General features: G+C 42.1%; 1 protein-coding gene across 1 annotated transcript in view; it reads left to right on the top strand.

The window, feature by feature from the left end:
• LOC126183744 (lysosomal-associated transmembrane protein 4B-like) overlaps nt 1-23,355 on the top strand; it is a 159,452-nt gene that overhangs the window by 123,335 nt on the left and 12,762 nt on the right. The window contains exon 4 of the mRNA XM_049925959.1: nt 12,021-12,106. Within this exon, the coding sequence (XP_049781916.1) occupies nt 12,021-12,106 (86 nt within the window). The remainder of the gene's footprint in view (nt 1-12,020; nt 12,107-23,355) is intronic.

Raw genomic sequence — 23,355 nt, 5'->3', positions numbered from 1 at the left:
AAGACAAATGAAATTTTTCATGAACTCTCTTGAACTCTAGTCTTCCTACATAAAGATACGTTCAGAAGTTAATGACTAAAAGGCAGTCCGGTGTCGATGTCTCTAATCTAAGCTGAACCGTGAGCCTTTAGTTCGAACTCCTGAAACGGCAGCAAACATTTTGCGGGAAATTATTTCTAACCCGAAAAACTTGTCAGGCGGCTTTCGCGTAGCGTTGCTACCTCTGGATCACGGTGTCCCGGTTTCGATTCCCGGCCGGGTTGGGGATTTTCTCTGCCCGCATCATTCATGGAAGAGGCTAGATTGGAACGTGTACAGACTGGGAATGTGTACGATCGCTGATGACTGCGCAGTTGAGCGCCCCACAAACCAATCATCATCATCATCAGGCGGCTTTCACAACAGACAAGTGTTCAACGTTCGTTTTATCATTCTGATCTTACGTCCTTACGTCTGAAACCGCAACTGTGTTTCATGTGTTTAAACATTAGTTCCAGCTGATAATGAAAAGAGGCCAATCACTACAAGCGGTTGCTTAAAAAGGTTGTGGATGACGAACTTGACCCGACACTGAATTTTATGAGTGGTAGAGGTTGCTTTCTCCTTTCTCGCCATGTGAATAGTCAGTAAAATTGATATTGGGCCATTTAAAAGCCTCACGTTGTGCATCAGATTCCTCTTAATGATCAAAAAATTGAAGTTTTGTGCGCAGTTTCAGGTTGTTGAATTATCAGTCAGATATTCTTTGAAACCAATGCCAATACAGACATTTGTCTTAAAATTTTCGAAACGTTCTACTCTCAGTTAAAGGAACATGGGAAGCAATACTTCTTCTTCCAAGAAGATAAGAGATACGTGCCACACGTCTTGTCAGTCGCTGTCACGTATTCATGAAGCCTTCATTAAGAACGTACAGTAAGGAAAGGTTTGTGGCTGCCTCGTTCGTCATTCTTGCCTCCTTATAACTTTTATCTATGCGAATATTTAAATGGAAAAGTGTATGAAAATAACTCTAAAACGTTAGACTTACTGAAGGAAAATGTTTTTCAGAATACTGAAACAATCGAAGTTACATTTTTGGGTGAAGTAAGTTTGGATTGGATATCACACGCTACAAAACTATAGATGAGCAGGGTGACTATTTCCGACGTACTTAATAATTTTTAAATCGTAATTTTTCAAATTTTCAATAGTATTTTCTGATGTTAAACGAATTTTTATCTATGACTAAATGTGCGTTTTACTGATGTTGGGTCGCTTTTATCTTGTAACATAGCACCAACCTCTTAGTTATGCAATAGAAGTTACCAATTAGGTGAAAAGTACAAAAAAAAGAACGTCACTACAAAAAAAGGACTCTCAAAAGTACACTACTGGCCATTAAAATTGCTACACCACGAAGGCGACGTTCTACAGACGCGAAATGTGACCGACAGGAAGAAGATGCTGTGATATGCAAATGATTAGCTTTTCAGAGCATTCACACAAGGTTGGCGCCGGTGGCGACACCTACAACGTGCTGACATGAGGAAAGTTTCCAACCGATTTCTCATACACAAACAACAGTTGACCGGCGTTGCCTGGTGATAGCCGGCCGCGGTGGTCTTGGGGTTCTAGGCGCTGCAGTCCGGAACCGCGGGACTGCTACGGTCGCAGGTTCGAATCCTGCCTCGGGCATGGATGTGTGTGATGTCCTTAGGTTAGTTAGGTTTAAGTAGTTCTAAGTTCTAGGGGACTGACGACCTAAGATGTTAAGTCCCATAGTGCTCAGAGCCATTTTTTTGCCTGGTGATACGTTGCTGCGATGCCTCGTGTAAGGAGGGGAAATGCGTACCATCACGTTTCCGACTTTGATACAGGTCGGATTGTAGCCTATCGCGATTGCAGTTTATCGTATCGCGACATTGCTGCTCGCGTTGGTCGAGATCCAATGACTGTTAGCAGAATATGGAATCGGTGGGTTCAGGAGGGTAATACGGAACGCTGTGCTGGATTCCAACGGCCTCGTATCACTAGCTCGAAAAGACAGGCATTTTATCTGCATGGCTGTAGCGGATCGTGCAGCCACGTCTTGATCCCTGTGTCAACAGATGGGCACTTTTGCAAGACAACAACTATCTGCACGAACAGTTCGACGACGTTTGCAGCAGCATGGACTATCACCTCGGAGACCATGGCTGCGGTTACCCTTGACGCTGCATCACAGACAGAAGCGCCTGCGATGGTGTACTCAACGACGAACCTGGGTGCACGAATGGCAAAACGTCGTTTTTTCGGATGAATCCAGGTTCTGTTTACAGCATCATGATGGTCGCGTCCGTGTTTGGCGACATCGCGGTCAACGCACATTGGAAGCGTGTATTCGTCATCGCCATACTGGCGCATCACCCGGCGTGATGGTATGGGGTGCCATTGGTTACACGTCTCGGTGACCTCTTGTTCGCATTGACGGCACTTTGAACAGTGGACGTTACATTTCACATGTGTTACGACCAGTGGCTCTACCCTTCATTCGATCCCTGCGAATCCCTACATTTCAGCAGGATAATGCACGACCGCATGTTGCAGGTCCTGTACGGGCCTTTCTGGATACTGAAAATGTTCGACTGCTGCCCTGGCCAGCACATTCTCCAGATCTCTCACCAATTGAAAACGTCTGGTCAATAGTGGCCGAGCAACTGGCTCGTCACAATACGCCAGTCACTACTCTTGATGAACTGTGGTATCGTGTTGAAGCCGCATGGGCAGCTGTACCTGTACACGCCATCCAAGCTCTGTTTGACTCAATGCCGAGGCGTATCAAGGCCGTTATTACGGCCAGAGCTGGTTGTTCTGGGTACTGATTTCTCAGGATCTATGCATCCAAATTGCGTGAAAATATAATCACATGTCAGTTCTAGCAGAATATATTTGTCGAATGAATACCCGTTTATCATCTGCATTTCTTCTTGGTGTAGCAATATTAATGGCCAGTATTGTAGTAGGTGGCTGAGCTAGAGGTACGCACAATCACGTCCTAAGGCGAACCCACCTGTTTGATTCGGCGAGTTGGCACATTCAGCGACGCTCCAGAATGCAAAAGTCCCCTGCCTCACTTTCACAGCCCAAGTTCCGACGTTACGATATTGCTGGCGACACATTCGTACACTTTGAATGTAGTTATAGACCAGCGAATAGGTTACTTTGCCAACAAATAAGTGTCAAACTCGTGTGTTAAAAGCGGACAACAGAGTCCGCCAGAAAAATGTATACACACTTTAAGGAACGAGAAGTATTACTTATGTGTTTATTTTACATTTAACAATTGATCACACATGTTGTACAACCTTGAGTTTAGCACATGGTTACTTTAAATGTTCAAAATGTTCACCGTTGGCGGCTATACACATAACAGAACGACGAGCGGTCACCGCAACTACGCCAGTCAGTGTTACAGTGGAGCTGCACATGTCGCTCTAATCTCCTGGCGAAGTTCCTCCAGCGTGCGTGACTTACGTGGATAGACGTTATCTTTCACAGTTCCCCACAAGTAAAAGTCCATATGTGTAAGATCTGGCTACCGTGGAGGGAACTCAATGGGCCGTCTTCGTCCAATCCAATGCCCCGGGAAATTGTCATCCGGGAAAGCTCGTACGGATAGGTGGTAGTGTGGAGGCGCCCTGTCCTGTTAGTAGAAGACCTCTTCATCAGCTCCATAAAGCGCAGGTATACCTGGCAAAATTGATGTGCGCAACATTTCCAGGTACACTTCTCCAGTGACAGTAGCATCAAAGAAAAAGGGTCCTACTAAGCCCCTAGATGATAGTCCACACCACACATGAACCCCTGGTAGATTGGCCGCTTTATCCACATAAACATGCGGATTTTCCGGTGCCCAGGACACACTGATATGCCGATTCACGGATCCATTAAGTTCAAATTGTGCCTCGTCTCTCCACACAAACTTCGTCACAAATTGTTCGTCATCAGTTACCATTTGCTGATATCACTTGCAACATTGCATTCGGCGATCAAGATCGTCATCATTAATCACGTGCAGTAATCGTGGAATGTGAGCATTCCACTTTGCAGCTTTCTGAATTCTTCGTACACTTGTACTTCTAGCTCCCACTTCACGTGCACATTGCGTAGCAGACTTCTGTGGATAATTAACAAACGTTTCCCACACAAGAGCCGACGAAGCAGGACTTGTAGCTGTACGCTGTCTTCCAGATCTTCCTTTGTGAATTCACAAATGGTTCCATGCAATTCAAACTTGTCAGTGATCCGTTTAATTGTTAGGCGGGTTGGCTGTTATGTTTCAGACTTCCGCCTCCAGTGACGTTGCACTTCAACGGCATTATCAAACTTGAAAAACCACTTCACAATACATTTTCGTTGCTCGAATGTCAAACGTGCTCCAGCCCTCTTGTTTTTTCAATACCAAGATGAATGTACTAACGTCTGTTGAGCCAAAGACCATACTACAACATAATCCTAATTCAAATCGAACGACAATATCGATATCTCGATAGTACCTGACAAACAGTGTATACATTTTTCTGGGGGACTCTGTATACTACAATTAAGTTGATTTACACAAGTATAACATTCAAAATCAAAGAGATATGTGCGTCACTCCAGAATTTAAGGAGCATTCACGAGAGCCATAATTCCGAGTAATCGCTCCCCTCCGTACTCTCTACGAACTAGCGACACCAGAGAGAGGTAAAACAACAAGCGTGCATTATATGTGCACACACACACACACACACACACACACACACACACACACGCGCGCGCGCGTTCAACGACGCCTGTATTAAATATTCTATCAAGCGGGACTTCATATACTAAATGCCTGGGTATTGCAATACCGTTAGGCACAAAAGTTTCTGTATATTCAGCAATGTAGTGAGAATAGCCCTACTTACCAGTGCAATGGAGAGAGATGACGCAGTTAACCAGCATAAGCTTTTTTTGTCACCATGCTAAATATTTTTTTGTGCTCCTGTCACAGTCACTTCCGACAGTACTGTTCACGGTTTTATTTTGAAACATCAGATCAACTACAAAATCAGTTTATTGCAGCACTAAGGTTGGACCACCTCTAGTAACATGATCTGCTCTTGGTCAATCATCGTCACGATCTGTCGTAAAGAAGGGAACGCTACTCCTATGTGTAAACATTTTCCTGGCTGTGACGTCAGATATATCACTTCATAATATCCATAATTAAAATACTTCTGTAGGCTCCAACGATGAGTAACGGTTATACTTGCTCAGAACAACTATCATAAGAATTTCTGTAGATATATGTCTTATCTAAACAGTATTTTTACTGGCGGACTATGTAGCACTAGAACCGACGGGCTTTTCTAACTCCATAGAACCAAGATCGGGAAAAAAATGTCCTATCTCTAGTCGATACGTACACAGCTTGTTCTTAGTCTTTTTTAATGTTGAGGATGAGTTTTTCTCTAACAAATAGTTACTCCAATAGTCTGTTATTTTGTTTTAATTCTAAACATGGAATATTTTCATATATTTTGTCCAAATCAACTTCAAAATCCAAATACTTGAAAACTGGTTGTCATATCAAAACGAAATCTTACGTTTTTATAGAAATACTGCCAAGTCAAAAAGCTTTCATTACAAAATGAATCATTCAATAAGTAAGCAAGATGTAATATAGACTCAGTATGTTACCATAACGTAATAGAGGACTACACTTTCTTACACATTGTTTAAAGCTAAACGTTACAGTCTGCGTAAGTAAATAAGTTCCTTTTAGATACCTTCAGATCATAGTTGTCTGCAGACTAAGCTTTGCAATCAGCGCAGACGCAGAAAACTAAAAATTGGCCGTGCTTTCTGTAAAATCTGTGCCAATTCCACAACGAGCCTTGTCATCTTGCTCTTTGTTTCATCTCTGTAGATTATCCAATGATTGATGTCTACTAAATCCGGAATATTATAAAAATATGAACGGGCCACATACTTCCATCAGCTTTCATTGGGTACTTGCGAACCATCTGTTCAGCATCATTTACTACATATGCAGATTTTGTTACATGTCACTGTCAGTTCGTACATCTGGATGCAGGGAACTGGGAACTATTACAATCATACCTGTCTTTCCATTGTACTCTGTGAACGTCATAGTGTCTTTTTGAAAGCTACAGTTATGTATACGTCTTCGCGAGCTTTCTTCATACACTCAGGCACATCACCTCCAGTTTTGTAAATTGTAACAAACACGCTTGTCAGATTTGTTTTCAAATACCGTGCAAGTGAAACTGAAGTGAAGTAGTTGTCATACGTGAAATTTCTTCCTTTATTTAAGTATGGCTCCACAAGTTTCTTCACTACAAAGTCAGTAAGACATTCACTACCACGACAAGTTTCATTTTTACAAACACATGGAAATTGATTTAGCATACATTCAGAATCTTTATCTAACGCCATCCAGTATTTCTACACATACATCGAAGGCAGCTACTGCTCATCAACACAGGACAAGGACAAGGAATGCAAATGTTTTGACAGTTTGCTATGACACTCTTGCACATCTGATACGAGAGCAAGCATATCGTTTTTTCAGTCGCTCCAACCGTGTCAACTATAAATCAAACTTGAGACATATTATGATTTTCCTGAAGCGATAATCTGACATCACGGACTTGATAAACTGTATTCTCATTTTCTCTGACCAAAGAAGTTCCACTTCTATTTCTTCTGATTCAGCGGCATCACTACCACATAGAATAGTAAGAAATGCATCAAGCTGTCCTAACGGTAATGACAATGTGTGTATGGGAGCCCCTCCTTTGAGCAGTTGAAATTTTAAAATTTTGATTATGTGTAGCGGATTTTTTAAATTATTTTTCAGTCTCCCAGTTCAAGATTACCGCTTGTAGCTCAGAAGATCGTTTTGCTCGAATTGTACACATCTTGCACCAAGTCATCATTTGTTACTAGCAGGTTCCTACAGACGAATGTTTTTCGTAGCAAATTTAAGACTTTTTATAATTTTATTTTATAGCACACTACCACTATTTATGATTATAAGGAGACAGTAACAGTCCAGATTGTTCTGATTTAGAAAGTCGCAATCACTGTTATTCTTGTTTATAGTTATTTCGTCTTCTTCGGCCCGCATGGGCTGAAGGTGCTGTTAGCGATAGTACCTATATCCATTCTTCCTCGGAAGATGTTTAAAATGATAAAAATTGTTTTAAAATATTAACATATTGTTAAAATACTGTTACAGAAATTAAAATACAGACAACTTCCTTGGAGTTTTCAAAAGTTTTTGATTGTGATGTATTTCAAAATTGATGTCTTCCATTGACTTTCTGCTATTGGTGATATTGGTGGGATGTGGTTTGTGAGTATCAGTGAGTAGGAATGCGCAGGAAGTGGAATTCGGTAATTTTAAAGATGAAGTGGGCAACGCGTATGGATAATGTAAAATGTGATAGACGTTTAGGGCTTTACGTGCCACAGTATCGGTTGTGGTATTAAATCTCAATTTAAGTCCTAGGCATGCCCCGACCTTTCAAGGCTAACATTACCAACCTACTATCACATGTTTTGCGTCAAACGTTTAATTTACAGCTATCAGCAACAGTATTTGTGTGATCTGGTTGTAAATCCGTTAACAAACTGCGGTAGCTTCACTAAATGTGATGCACGTTACGACATTCGCCTTGTCCACATGAGCGGGATATGAGCTGTAATTGGTAACAATTGCACCAACTTTTCACTCAAAGAGATTTATGGTATGCGGGGGGCATTAAGTAAGTAATGAAACGCTTTTTTCCTGAAAGTAGGCTGGTTTTATTCAGGATTTCAATACACCATGTTACTCCCCACTGTTTCGGCCACAAAACCATATTTTTCAACGTAAGCTGCGTTCAATGCGACGGCGTTACGCCACCTTACTGGGAGAGCGTGTGTGCCCGCATTGTACCACTTTACTGGTCGACGCCGGAGCCAACCTGTTGCTGCATCAATAACCTCCCCATTATCCATTTACCGCTGCCTGCAGACTGCATCCTTCATTGGGCCAAACAGATGCTCTTGATGGTCTCCTGTTAGGCGGAGAGTAACCCAGCGGGGACACTCCTTTGAGGACCGCAACTAGTAGACGAGTGTTCCAGCACTACCAACGGAGACGTCCAGGTCAGCAGCGAGGTGTCTGACCGTGATCCGTCGATCAACTCGAATGAAGGCGTCCGCACGGTCCAACATTACAGAAGGCACAGCTGCATGCGGCCGGCCGATACGCTGGAGATCGGATAGGTTTGCGCGACCTTGTTGCAATGATGACAGACGCCTCGTCCAATGACTCGCCATGCTTTTTTTCACTGACAGGTCTCCATAGACATTCTTCAACCGACTACGATTATCTGCGATGCTCTGGTTTTCTGCCAAAAGAAAATCAGTGACAACTCTCTGCTTGGAACGCCCGTTACAGACGCCATTTGGGAGCTACGTTTAGTGCCGTCACCTATCGGAACTTACTGAAACTGTTAAGGGCTCAAGCGGGAATACTCGATGATGTCCAATAACAAATTGCACTTTTTTTAACAGAAATTGGCCGAGAAAAAATGTGTTGCATTACTTACTGAACGCTCCTCGTATAGAACAGTGGTTTAGAAACATTCAAAATGTGGTGTGGAGTGATGGGAAAGAGAAAACTATATTTGGGTGTTAGAAAAGAAATAGAGGAGTGGAAGAAGGGTCACAATGACTTGCAGTCGAAAAGGATTCTTCCGTGAAACCTAAAAAAAAAATGCTGAGGCATAAGTGATGGGGTCGGTAGCTGTAGATGGTTCTTCCTATTAATTATTGGGAGGATTGGCCTAAGAAAACGCTGGTTGGATCTGGAGGTAATCTGGTTGATGAAGGGACCTCTGGGATTTCTGGAGGGTTGGGTGTAGGACTAAGAAAAGTTTTCATTGTACTAGAGGAAGCAAAAGGGAGGTAGGGTTTAGGGATATCAGTATACTGTGTAATGATGGTTTTAGTGTAGGCATCACGTTGGGGACCGAGTGCGTGGTAGTGGATTTTCTTATGGGCTCACACTGTGAAAGTAGTTAATGTTAACCACCGTTATTAACTGTAAAATAATGCACTTATGTACAGAATTTGCGTTAGTAAAAAAGTGATTACGTGCGCCAGCTGCATGAATATTAATAAATATTTCCCTCGTAGCTGTAATAGCGATATGTATCAACTTCATGCACCTCTGCCTGGAACCTCCATTGTGTCGAGGCAGAACCTGAATCATACTCCTCGTTTATTAAATATTCCCGGTAGCCCTACTAGTTTTCCGCGAAACCACCGTTTTACGTAAAATAGTGCAGGACATGAATGTCGGTTCATGTTGTAGTAGTAGTATCAGTAATAGAGTACCTTCATTCACCAGTGGACGACTTCTACGAGGATATTGGACACATCGTGATGTTACAGTTTAAGAAAAAATATACAGGCCTAGTACAAACCACCCCGCCTTTACCTGAAGTAATTAATTCGACATATCGAGCAAACTGTAGAACAAAAAGTGAGGATGGCACTGAATAAATGTGTACAGGGTGAAAAAAATTACAAAATATATAACATTAAAACGTGTGCTCAATTCCTAATGCTGAAAAAAACGAAATTTCAAATCGTAACCATCCGAAGAAGAACAGCCATAACAAAAAATAAAAACACAGCATGTAGATAAACTCCACGAAATCTGTCTATGAAGATGCCTTGCAAAGAATAAAGGCAAAATGCGTATGGTACAAAAATTATGTTTCATTCAGTTGTGATTAGACAGTCCCAAAATAATAATTATCATTATACCGAAATAACAATATTTCGTTTTTCTCCCAATTAGATTCCAATGTCCTGGATATACGATGAATACGACGCTAAGAAGAACATGCAGCTCATCACAAATCATCGATGATTCATACTTTGGTTTAAAAGCATAATGTAACTCATAATTGTGTTCTTAACTTGTTGTTGGAAATTAAGCCGAGGCTCAAAGAGAAAATTAAGGTTTCATCACTCAACAAAATTTCAGTTAATAGAAAGTGCAGGCGTTGGATTTGCAGTCTACATTAGCAGCTGCTGATCGGGTTACTTTGCAGTGGGAGTACCTGGTTGGGGGATTACGCTAAAGGATCAAATGGCCATTTATTAATGTCTCGTAACAGAACTCGGTGGTAAGAATATGGAAAATACATTATTCAAATACACTATGTGATCAAAAGTATACGGAAATCTGACTGAAAATGACTTACAAGTCCGTGGCGCCCTCTATCGGTAATGCTGGAATTCAGTATGGTGTTAGCCCACCCTTAGCCTTGATGGCAGCTTCCACTCTCGCAGGTATACGTTCAATCAGGTGCTGGAAGGTTTTTGGGAAATAGCAGCCAATTCTTCACGGAATGCTGCACTGAGACGTATCGATGTCGGCTGGTGAGTCCTGGCACGAAGCCGGCGTTCCAAAACATCCAAAAGGGGTTCTTACGATTCAAGTCAAGACTCTGTGCAGTCCAGTCCATTACAGGGATTTTATTGTCGTGTAACCACTCCGCCACAGGCCGTGCATTATTAACAGGTGCTTGATCGTGTTGAAATATGCAATCGCCATCTCCGAACTGCTCTTCAACAGAGGGAAGCAAGAAGGTGCTTAAAACATCAATGTAGGCCTGTGCTGTGATAGTGCCACGCAAAACAACAAGGGGTGCAAGCCCCCTCCATGAAAAACACGACCACACCATAACACCACTGCCTCCGAATTTTACTGTTGGCATTACACACGCTGCCGGATGACGTTCACCGCTCATTCGCCATACACACACCCCGCCATCGGATCGCCACATTGTGTACCGAGATTCGTCACTCCACACAACGTTTTTCCACTGTTCAATCGTCCAATGTTTACGCTCTTTGCACCAAGCGTCGTTTGGCATTTACTGGCGTGATCTGTGGCTATGAGCAGCCGCTCGACCATGAAATCCAAGTTTTCTCACCTCCCGCCTAACTGTCACAGTACTTGCAGTGTATCCTGATGCAGTTTGGAATTCCTGTGTGATGGTCTGGATAGGTGTCTGCCTATTACATAATACGACCCCCTTAAATTGTCGGCGGTCTCTATCAGTCAACAGACGAGGTCGGCCTGTACGCTTTTGTCCTTCACGTTTCCATTTCACTATCACATCGGAAACAGTGAACCTAGGGATGTTTAGGAGTGTGGAAATCTCGCCTACAGACGTATGACCCAAGTGACACCCAATCACCTGGCTACGTTCGAAGCCAGTGAGTTCCGAGGAGCGCCCCATTCTGCTCTCTCACGATGTGTGATGACTACTGAGGTAGCTGATATGGAGTACCTGGCAGTAGGTGGCAGCAAAATGCACCTAATGTGAAACATGTGTGTTTTCGGGGGTGTCGGGATACTTTTGATCACGTAGTGTAGAATTATGCAGCTAGACCGATCAATGGGGAACGAGCGATTTACGGAAACAGAATTTTTTTAAGAATATCATCTCGCAATGCAAGAACACTTCTGATTTCCGACATAATTTAACTGCTATCTTTGAATATGTGTAAACCGTAGGTTTGTACTAGCTATCTCAAACATATTGTAATTTAAGACCTGCGGAGCGAGGTCTCATTACGGATGTTGTACTCAAAATACATGGAAGCTTCTTTGGGAGGCAGATTTTCCAGGAGGCTCTGAGTGTCGTGAAGAGATCACTGACCATGAGTATTCTGAAAGGAAAATGTTATACGTTCTTCAACAGGTTATGCAGTTCGCTAAGATTTTAAATGTCTGTTTTCCTGTTGTAATGATGCTTGCATATTTATGTTTATGACTATTAATATATTTTTATCTGCGTATTTAATTTTATTTCTTCGTAATTTAATGAAAACAGTTTTCTAACGAAGCAGAGATTGGTGTGTCTTGTTATATTATCTCAGTTGTACTATTAAAAAAGTAAATGAAACTTATTGCCTTTTGACGTATATTTCAGATACATATTCGCTTCTGATCACCAGCATCGTACTGAACGTAATAGAGGCTCTGGCTTGTGCTATGCTTCTGTATGATGGAATAAAGGTATGTGAAGTAAATTAATATCAAAGTAGTGCAAATTTTAAAAGAACGACTTGCTCTTTAATTGGCTCCTTTTCTGCACACACTTGTATGAGAGGAGACACCTAGCTCGTAGCATGTAGCAACATACATTTCGACCTGATGGTAGCGACATGCAGACGCAGCATGAAATACTTGAAATATGAAAATCGTTGGAGAGGCATCTTCATACATTATCGCCCAACAGCCTCCGACAATTAACGGAGATTGGTCAAAGTTCGGTCCAAGGCGTGCAATCTCGCTTGATAGTGTCCCAGACATTCTGAATAAGACTGTGGTCAGGTGAAGTGGAGCGCCATACAAGCAACCACATGTCTGAGTCAAGGGCTGCATCAAACCAGTCTTTGGACTGAAGATCTCAGTAACAACAAATATTTTTTCTGCTTCAATCAGTGTTAAAACTTCAACTCAACCAATTTTCACAGTGCAAATGCACTAATATTGACGCTTTTCCCCATTGTTCCTTCTGCCTCAACTTGAAGAAACACAGGTACGTTTTACGGTTTAGTAATTTCGAAAAGTCGGCAGTAGCCATGCAAGGTTGTACACCATGAAAGTATATTGGAAACGGAAGAAGACCTCACAATTTTGCACGTAAAGGATATAGGTAGCAAATTGGATATATTGAAACAGTTTGAAGAAGGGTAGAAAATTACGGTTTAACGTCCCGTCGACATCGCGGTCATTACAGGTTGATCGCAAGGTCGTAATGTTTTAAGAATAGGGAAAGCAATCGGCCGTGTCCTTCCAAAGGAACCATTCCAGCAGTTGCTTAGAGCTATTTAGGTAAATCATGGAAAGCCTAAATCTGGATGGCCGGTTGCGGATTTGGACCGTCGTTCTCCCGAACAAGAGTCCAGAGTGCTAAGCACTGTACCACGTCGCTCTGTGGTACGATATGAGACTACAATACATAGCGGTAAAAATAAAAAATGTATTAACAGATTACAGGAAACGCAAACAGTTTCCTTTTTTTTTCAATTTTATAACTTTGTTATAATATCAGCCTGCAGTTACCTACTTCAAATGTAGTAATACTATCGACATTCAGATTTCCCAGGCATCTCCGTAGCGATGTACATTATCTTCGATCATTGTTGAGAGTGCATTTGATTTCTTGATTATGCACATAAGGTTTTCATCGCGCTACATGTGTGTGTGTGTGTGTGTGTGTGTGTGTGTGTGTGTGTGTGTGTGTGTGTGTGTGTTTTCCCTGGAGGTATAGGGACTGTGCGTGTGAGCTGGGGTGGCACTGCCTATATTCAAGAACTGCACATGCCATTTCGTTTTAGTTTATTTTACAGACTGGTCGGATTTTGTTGAAGCACATTGTAGGACGACACCCTTACAGGGGAAATAACCACGAATTTTTAATATTTATATTTTTATATTTATCGTTTTTATAATATTTTTGTAGAATAATTCAGATGCTCCTTTAAAACATGTCATTTCAGTCCTTTTCCATAGGGAAATGTGGCTGAGCTACATTTTAGCAGTGATTTTAACAATCACAACGTCGTATCGTAAGTTCCTGCTTGACATCTGACAATGCTGCATGGAGATGGGGGCGTGCGAAAGTAGAAAGGTGACAACATTAATGGCTGAGCTAGTCCTGTCACTAAATAACTACTGGTATAAGTCTTTTGCATGACGCACATGGTCGGCTAGTTGGCTGTAGTTCGCCAGTGAGAAACCGTGAAAGAACCCGTATAAAAATCCCCTACACTAGAATACGTCCATCACCTCCTTGAACGGTGTCCTGACGACAAGTAGGGCTCAAGCCATCTTTTTCGTGCTTCGGGTGTCCAGTGGGGGGCGGGGGGGGGGTCACCACAAGGAATTATACGAATCGGATGGAAATAGGTACATGTGATGTACATGTACACACAAACAAATGATTACATTTTCAGAAAAATTGGATAATTTATCCAAGAGAAAGAGCTTCATAGGTTGAGCAAGTCAATAGTCCGCTGGTCCACCTCTGACCCTTATGCAAGCAGTTATTCGGCTTGTCATTGATTGGTAGAGTTGTTGGATGTCTTCCTGAAGGATATCGTGCAAAATTCTGTACAAGTGGCGTGTTAGACCATTTTATTTTATTTACTTATTTATCCTTCTTAATTACAGGCTATTATCTGAAAAACTAAAACAGGTCACACAAATCACATTTCCTTGGACAGTAATAATTATGTATTAACTATTTATTTCTGATACTTAATTTTTAAAATATGCAACTGCTTCTGCTACTCAAAAATTACAATAAAACCGTAAACCAGTTACCCACAAGCACTACAGAATTTGTTCTCTGCTTGTTCATTTCTTTTGGTGCATTTAATTTGTAGGTTTTTTCCGCTACTTGATCCGCCCTCATACTATTCCGGTCAACAGCCACTGTCTCCTTAGGCGTCGGGCAGTATGTCAGCAGCGTTTCCACCTTAGCAAGTAATCCCACTCGTCAGTGCTTCGTCTTAAAGTTCATACTTCCATTATCACTTGCACCAACAATTGTAGATTCTTGGGATACTATTTCATTCGATTGTTTGTAGAGTATGTTGTCTAGCCTGGATGGCAGCTTGCTGACTTATGGTTGAGTGCCTCGTGAAGTCTTCCTTGGCCTTCCTGGATACTGCGGCTGCTGTATCGTCCAAGATGCGCCAGATCGATTAGCTCCTCAGTGCTGCTTTGTGATCCAACACCCTTAATATCCACGTTTTCACAGAGTGCGCAGTCCCACAGCCTGTGTTCTGGTGTGTCCACATTGCCGCAGTCGCAGCTATCATTCATTTGTCCTCTGATTTTGTATAGATACGTAGCATACGGGCCATAGCCAGTCAAGTATTGTATCAATCCATTCGATGGTTTGGGAAATCTCTTTTTATAATGTCTCCCTGATGTTAGAGAGAAATTCGTATGTTCTCCTGCCTGTGCCTGAAGTGACCCATTCACTTTCACATACTTGTAATTTCGATCTTTTACTGCCTTTTTTTAATAGCCTCAGTTCCAAGAATCCTTTGTAATTCCATTTGATTGCCTTCCTTTAACCAGTAAAAGGCTCCCCTTTACCTAATTTCCAAGTCTAATGTGTATATTCGTAGAATTACTAACAAAGCGTCATTCGGGGGTAGTGCAGTAAGCGCTCGTTAATCTTACAATTGGTAGTACTCTTCGTTGAACTCTTCTCACTAATGAGGGTTGCTTCACTAGCAACAATCTGTGAGCCTAAACGCTCGTACCATATCCTGCGACTGATGCCTTATAGATTGGTGGTATACTCTGTTCTCAACGGAAGCCGAAATGCCTATTTGCATTGGTTATAATTTTATTGATCACGTTTGTAACTTTTCTGCCTGCTTCCTCTATATGATGTGCAAAGTTACGACTTTCACCGAGAAATGTCCCTAGATATCTCGTTACTGCGATTCTCATAATTGTTACATCATTTAATTTTATTTTAGGATTTCTTACTAGGTTTCCTTTTAGCAGGAGGTACGTTGTCTTGTTAGATGCTACTGATAGTTCAACACTTCGACACAAGCTCTCAAGTTCATGGAGCGTCACATTACATTTGTCTTCTGTAATTCTTCTGGAGTCATCACTTACAACGAACTGCATGTCATCTGCAAATGCTAACAGTCCGCTTACGGGTAGTTTCACAGCGCTTCTGGACACTCCAAATACCTAAGGCGACCAAAGAAAGACGGCCACCACAGGTTATCGAAAGCGTTAATCTTACAATTGGTAGTACTCTTCGTTGAACTCTTCTCACGCTAGGGCGTACGTGGCATGAGTGTCTGTCATTATCGCGGGCGCCGCATTTATTGCGTCTTCTGTTGACCTGCCTCTTCTAAAGCCATACTGCTGAGGGCTCATCCCGTGTAACAGTCTATTATGTTGTAATATTTTGCATAATAATTTTTAAATATCTTGCCGAGAACGTTCAAAAACATATTGGTGTATAAGATTTAGGTATCACTGGATCCTTGTCTTCCCCTTTACTAGCCGGCAGGGGTGGCCGAGCGGTTCTAGGCGCTACAGTCTGGAACAACGGGACCGCCACGGTCGCAGGTTCGAATCCTGCCACGGGCATGGCTGTGTGTGATGCCCTTAGGTTAGTTAGGTTTAAGTAGTTCTAAGTTCTAGGGGACTGATGACCTCAGAACTTAAGTCCCATAGTGCTCAGAGCCATTTGAACCATTTTCCCCTTTACTAATTAGTACCACTTTAGCCTTCTTCCTCGGTGCAGTGACGCTTCCTTTCAAGATATAATCCTTGTACATTCCCCGCAAGTAACCTTCTAATTGGTTACATAGGGCTTGTATTACTTTGGCAGGGATCCCGTCCGGTCCCGAAGATATTTTCTGTTGTGACTTGGCAAGACAGCCAAGCCACTATGAGGAAGCCGAGAGGCACGCGTTTAAGCTCACGCAGGCTGGCGTGAGGTCTGGAACAGGTAAAGTAGTTATACTAGCAAAAATAATACGTAGCTTCTGGAATACTTAACTTTAATCCATAATTAGTGAACATCGGTCTGACGGTACAGGCATCACAAGATAAATAGCAAATGATAATGGCGCCTTGCTAGGTCGTAGCAAATGACGTAGCTGAAGGCTATGCTAACTATCGTCTCGGCAAATGAGAGCGTAATTTGTCAGTGAACCATCTCTAGCAAAGTTGGCTGTACAACTGGGGCGAGTGCTAGGAAGTGTCTCTAGACCTGCCGTGTGGCGGCGCTCGGTCTGCAATCACTGACAGTGGCGACACGCGGGTCCGTCGTATACTAGCGGACCGCGGCCGATTTAAAGGCTACCACCTAGCAAGTGTGGTGTCTGGCGGTGACACTACATTTTCTTTTTCAGTCTTAAAATTATTTGCCTATTTTCTTCTTATGCTAGGGGGTACAGAAGTTTATTGTGTCTATAGTCTTCCCATAACATTTTTCGTAACCTACGCTCACCATCTGTCTCGCCTCCTTCCCTATCGTTAGGAAGTGGCGTTACCATAGGGCAGCTGACTGTTCCCAACTTTCTGTTACCGTCCCATCATTCCTTTTGAGTATGGATAAGACTATTGGTGATTGTATTTTCTCGCAGACTATATTCCTGAAATCGTTGTTTAACATACCTGTATCTATGCAGACTAGGGACTCTTTCTTCGTGGGTCATGCTGCCCCAGTATAGCTTTCTGGCTCTTCTTGTTTCACATCTTAATTTCTGCAGCGCCACGGTCCAGATGCAAGGTATTCCTTTAGAATGACAGGTACCAATCCCTCCGTTGTTCTATGCGTAGCCACTGTTAGTTCTTGCATTTTAACATCTACATTATCACCCAGCGATGGACTTCCTAGATACTGAAACACTCTTCTTAGTTCTTCCCAGTTAGCGCCCTAGATTTTGTATTTGGGTCTCATGCAGACGTTTTCTGTGGCTACATGGATTTCGCTTCCAGTCGCGGCATAGTGTATGATATTGTGGTCATTTGATGTCATTCCACCCTCAAGCTGGCGCGCCACTGCTGTATTTGCTAGAGTGTCATCAATATTTGACATTGCTGCGACCCTCCCTTCGCTGTTTGGCGGATCGTGAGGTGCATTCGGTACCTATAGGATGAGTTCTGTAATGTCTTCTTCTAGTTGTCTTCCACGACCATCAGTCAGGCGGCTATGCCACAATACTAACTTCGCATTTGCATCGCTGGAGTACACAAGAGGTTAGTTAATCCTAGATGAGTCATATCCTTTAGTTTTAGCAGATACTCATCGATCTCCTCACTAAATTGGAAATACATGAAAACCAGGATCCAACTCTCCCTTCCGATTAACATTTCCACACGATTACGTGCTCTATATAGTCCTGTGATATTTTTGTCACTGCTCAAATGTTTCAAATGGTTCTGAGCACTATGGGGCTTAAAATCTGAGGTCATCAGTCCCTTTGAACTTAGAACTACTTAAACCTAACTAACCTAAAGACATCACACATCCATGCCCGAGGCAGGATTCGAACCTGTGACCGTAGCAGTCGCGCGGTACCGGACTGAAGCACCTAGAACGGCTAGGCCAACCCGGCCGGCAAGTCACTGTTATGACCATGTTAAATTATATTATTGCTACCAAAGGAAGTTGCCCTTGTGTGACTATCTGGGCAGTTAGTAGCATACTGGATATCCTTCCTGCCTTCGTATACAGTTCTTGGAGGCACATTCACCAACAGCGGTAAAGTAAACCGTCATAATATTCACTTTTGGGCAACAGAAAATCCACGATGGCTTCGACAAGTGGAACATCAGCGACCTTGGCGGGTTAATATATGGTGCGGCATTATGGGAGGAAGGATAATTGGCCCCATTTTATCATTGTCAATCAAAATGGTGCAATGTATGCTGATTTCCTACATAATGTTCTGCCGATGTTACTACAAGACGTTTCACTGCATAACCGAATGGCGATGTACTTCCAACATGATGTATGTCCGGCACATAGCTCGGGTGTTACTGTTGTTGTGACGTCATAAGCGAGTGACTGCGTGTGAGATCGCTCTCTAAGTTTTTACATATTTTTAGGTTTCAGATACATATTTTAACGGTTTTTGTGATAATATTTACTATATAAGTGACATATTAGTGGTTTCTCATTCACCTCTGCCTTTCTTGTGTTGTGACCTGATATTTGTGTTTCGTATCGAGCAACGTAACCTCTTAGCTGTGTTTACATTCTGCGCTGACCAGTTGCAGCTGTAGCGGCGCATCGAAAGCTAAGTACTGATTAATTGTTTGTGTATAGTTGTTTATTTAGGAACTTTAGTAGTCTTCAACCAGTGTTTTCTGGTGAAATAATTTCAGAAGAACCTTTTGGGAACTGTTTTCAGCTTCGTTACTGTGTCATTAGACGTTTGATTCTCTTTCTGTATTAGTCTTTTGTTATATTCACATTTGTTGTTTATTACTGTTAATAATAGTAGTTACTTCCCCTGTAGAGTAAGTTTGTGAGTATTGTAGTTATGTTTTTAACATCTTCTTATTGTAGTAGCGGAACTTAAAAAAGTAAATTTTTACCATGAGTGAGAAGTGTGGGCTTTGCCGTAGGTTCGTGAGTAGTGGATTGCGGTGTGAGACTTGTTTGAAGTATTTTCACTGGGGGGAATGCAGTGGGGAAGCCAGTGGGCATTCTGGTGAGATCCTCTCCTGGAACTGCAGGTTATGTAGCAAGAGTAAGTTGATAGAGGAGCAGGAGCGTAAAATCTGTGCCCTTTAGGTGCAGTTGAAAAACGCACAGGAGGAGCTAGATAGGATGAGGAGGGAGAAGGGGGTTGAGGAAAGGGAGCTGGCTGTTGGCAAGAGATCTGCTAGGAGAAGAAGATTTTCAGATAGTTTTACTATTGGTGTTTACAATAGATATGACCAACTGTCAGAGTCTAGTGGAGAGGAATCTCTAGTAGCTGTAGATGTAGGAAGTATGCAGCAGACCTCAGTAGTTACGGTGGCTAGAACAGTTGCAAAGTCGAAGAGAAAGGAGAAGGTTCTGCTGTTAGGTAGTTCTCATGGCAGAGGTGTAGGCCAGCAGTTGGAAGTGCTGGGGAGTGAGTACCAGGTCACCAGCATTGTGAAACCTAATGCAGGATTGGCTCAGGTGACTGTTAATATAGGGGGGTTATGTAGGGATTTTACTAAAGAGGATCAGGTAGTGATTGTGGGTGGAGCTGGTAATAGTATTGATAGGGATGGGGAGTATGACATAGATGGTGACCTGGAAAAAATAGCCACTCAGACTGGCAACACGAATGTGCATTTCGTGGAACTGTTTCAGCGTCACGATCGGCCTCATCTTGATACAGCCGTCAGGCGTAATAACATGAGACTTGGGGGTGCGCTAATGACAGAAGGCATGAGTCACATTTCAGTGGTGTCGGTGGAGTCTATCAGCAGGACGGGTTTCACTAGATATGGCCTGCACCTCAACAGGTATGGGAAGGGAAGGTTAGCAAAGCTTATAGGTGACAGCACAGGTGGGGTTGGTGGGATCACTCATGGGAAAATTCCTACAGTAGTGGGTGTTAGAGCTGCACCTTTTTTAGATTGAAGTCAGCTGATAGGTATTCCTGCTTAAGGGAAGTCTCTCTAACAAAGGAACCACTTCTGACAAAGCTTAGGTATCCGAGTAATGAGGGAATCAGTATATTTCATCAAAATATACAAGGTATTAGAGATAAAGTTAGTGAATTGCTTATAGACGATGACTCTGAAATTATTGGTATATCTGAACACTTCATAAATAAGGAGATAATTCAGAGGCTTCCTTTAACAGGGTACAGGTTGGCTGGCAGCTTTTCGAAGAGCTCTTTGCGGTGTGGGGGAGTAGCCATGTATGTGAAAAACGGCATCCCATTTGAGTCAATTGATGTTTCAAAGTACTGCACTGAAAAGGTGTTTGAATATTGTGCAGGTGTGGTTAAATTTAATGGAGCTAAACTTCTAACTGTTGTTATTTATAGATCCCCAGACTCCGATTTCACAACATTTTTGCTAAAGCTAGAGGAGATTCTTGGTTCACTTTATAGGAAATACAAAAAGTTAGTTATATGTGGTGACTTCAGTATTAATTGTATAAGTGTTTGTGTAAGGAAGAGGATGCTGGTAGACCTCCTTAATTCATATAATCTTATGCAAACCGTATTCTTTCCAACGAGAGTGCAAGGGAACAGTAGAACAACCATAGACAACATTTTTGTTCATTCCTCATTACTAGAAGGGCATTCTGTTAGCAAAAAGGTGAATGGCCTTTCAGATCATGATGCACAAATTTTAACTCTAAAAGATTTTTGTGCTGCAACACGTGTTAAATATAGTCATCAGCTATTTAGGAAAGCTGATCCAGTTGCTGTAGAGACCTTTGTAAACCTTATCAAGGAACAAGAGTGGCAAGATGTTTATAGCGCTGATACAGTAGACGATAAATACAGGGTGATTCAAAAAGAATACCACAACTTTAGGAATTTAAAACTCTGCAACGACAAAAGGCAGAGCTAAGCACTATCTGTCGGCGAATTAAGGGAGCTATAAAGTTTCATTTAGTTGTACATTTGTGCGCTTGAGGCGCTGTTGACTAGGCGTCAGCGTCAGTTGATGCTAAGATGGCGACCGCTCAACAGAAAGCTTTTTGTGTTATTGAGTACGGCAGAAGTGAATCGACGACAGTTGTTCAGCGTGCATTTCGATCGAAGTATGGTGTTAAACCACCTGATAGGTGGTGTATTAAACGTTGGTATAAACAGTTTACAGAGAATGGGTGTTTGTGCAAAGGGAAAAGTTCTGGACGGCCGAGAACGAGTGATGAAAATGTAGCACGCATCCAGCAAGCATTTGTTCGCAGCCCAGGAAAATCGACTCGCAGAGCTAGTAGAGAGCTGCAAATTCCACAATCAACTGTATGGAGAGTCCTACGAAAAAGGTTAGTTATGAAACCTTATCGTCTGAAATTGGTTCAAGCACTGTCTGCAGCTGATAAGATTAAAAGAATCGATTTCTGTGATTTTATCCTTGCTCAAATGGAAACAGATGAATCTTTCGTTTCAAAGATTGTGTTTAGTGATGAAGCAACTTTCCACACTAACGGGAAAGTCAACCGTCACAATGTCTGTATATGGGGCACTGAGAATCCGCGGGAAACAACTCAGTATGAACGTGACTCGCCTAAGGTGAACGTTTTCTGTGCCATTTCAGCCAATAAAGTTTTTGGTCCCTTTTTCTTCGAAGGTGCTACTGTAACTGGACTACAGTATCTGGAGATGTTAGAGAATTGGCTGTTCCCTCAGCCCGAACAAGAAGCACAACAATTCGTATTTCAGCAGGATGGAGCGCCACCACATTGGCACTTATCTGTCCGTAACTACCTGAACGTCAACTACCCGAGGTGATGGATCGGCCGCCAGGCAGCCCGTGACAGAGCACTTCATCACTGGCCTCCAAGAAGCCCTGATCTTACCCCCTGCGATTTTTTCTTATGGGGGTATGTTAAGGATATGGTGTTTCAGCCACCTCTCCCAGCCACCATTGATGATTTGAAACGAGAAATAACAGCAGCTATCCAAACTGTTACGCCTGATATGCTACAGAGAGTGTGGAACGAGTTGGAGTATTGGGTTGATATTGCTCGAGTGTCTGGAGGAGGCCATATTGAACATCTCTGAACTTGTTTTTAAGTGAAAAAAAACCTTTTTAAATACTCTTTGTAATGATGTATAACAGAAGGTTATATTATGTTTCTTTCATTAAATACACATTTTTAAAGTTGTGGTATTCTTTTTGAATCACCCTGTATAATGCTTTTCTCAAGACTTTTCTCGTGCTCTTTAAAAGTTTCTTTCCGTTAGAACGTTCAAAACAGGGTACTAACACGAACAGGCAGCCTGGGTGGCTGACTAGAGGGATAAGAATATCTTGTAAAACAAAGTGGCAATTATATCAAAACGTTAGAAACAGTCAGAATCTAAACGCAGCAGTATTGTAAGGTGCTTAAAAATGTTATTAGGAAGGCAAAAAGTATGTGGTATGCACATAGAATAGCTAAGTCTCAGGATAAAATTAAAACCATATGGTCAGTCGTAAAGGAAGTGGCTGATCTGCAGAGACAGGTCGAGGATATAGAATCAGTGCATAGTGGGAATGTCCGTATTACTGATAAGTCACATATATGTACAGTATTTAATAATCACTTTCTGAATATAGCAGGTGAACTAAATAGAAACCTAGTCCCAACAGGGAATCATATAGCGCTCTTAGAAAAAAGAGTTCCGAGACTGTTATCTGAAATGCTGCTCCATGATACTGACAAGAGGGAGGTTGAGTTAATAACTAAATCACTAAAGACCAAGAACTCTCATGGATATGACGGGGTATGTAGCAGAATACTGAAGTATTGTTCTATGTATGTTAGCCCAGTACTGAGCCATATCTGTAACTTTTCCTTTAGGAGTGGTCGGTTTCCTGACCGATGAAAGTACTTGGTAGTGAAGCCACTTTATAAAAAGGGAGACAGGGATAATATTGACAATTATAGACCTATTTCTATGCCATCGGTGTTTGCTAAAGTTATCGAGAAGGTCGTATATACAAGGTTACTGGAGCATTTAAATTCACATAATTTGCTGTCAAATGTTCAGTTTGGTTTTAGAAATGGTTTAACAACTGAAAATGCTATATTCTCTTTTCTCTGTGAGGTT

Source organism: Schistocerca cancellata, chromosome 4, assembly GCF_023864275.1.
Source record: "Schistocerca cancellata isolate TAMUIC-IGC-003103 chromosome 4, iqSchCanc2.1, whole genome shotgun sequence".
Classification (NCBI taxonomy): domain Eukaryota; kingdom Metazoa; phylum Arthropoda; class Insecta; order Orthoptera; family Acrididae; genus Schistocerca; species Schistocerca cancellata.
This window is presented reverse-complemented; position numbering and strand designations above follow the sequence as displayed.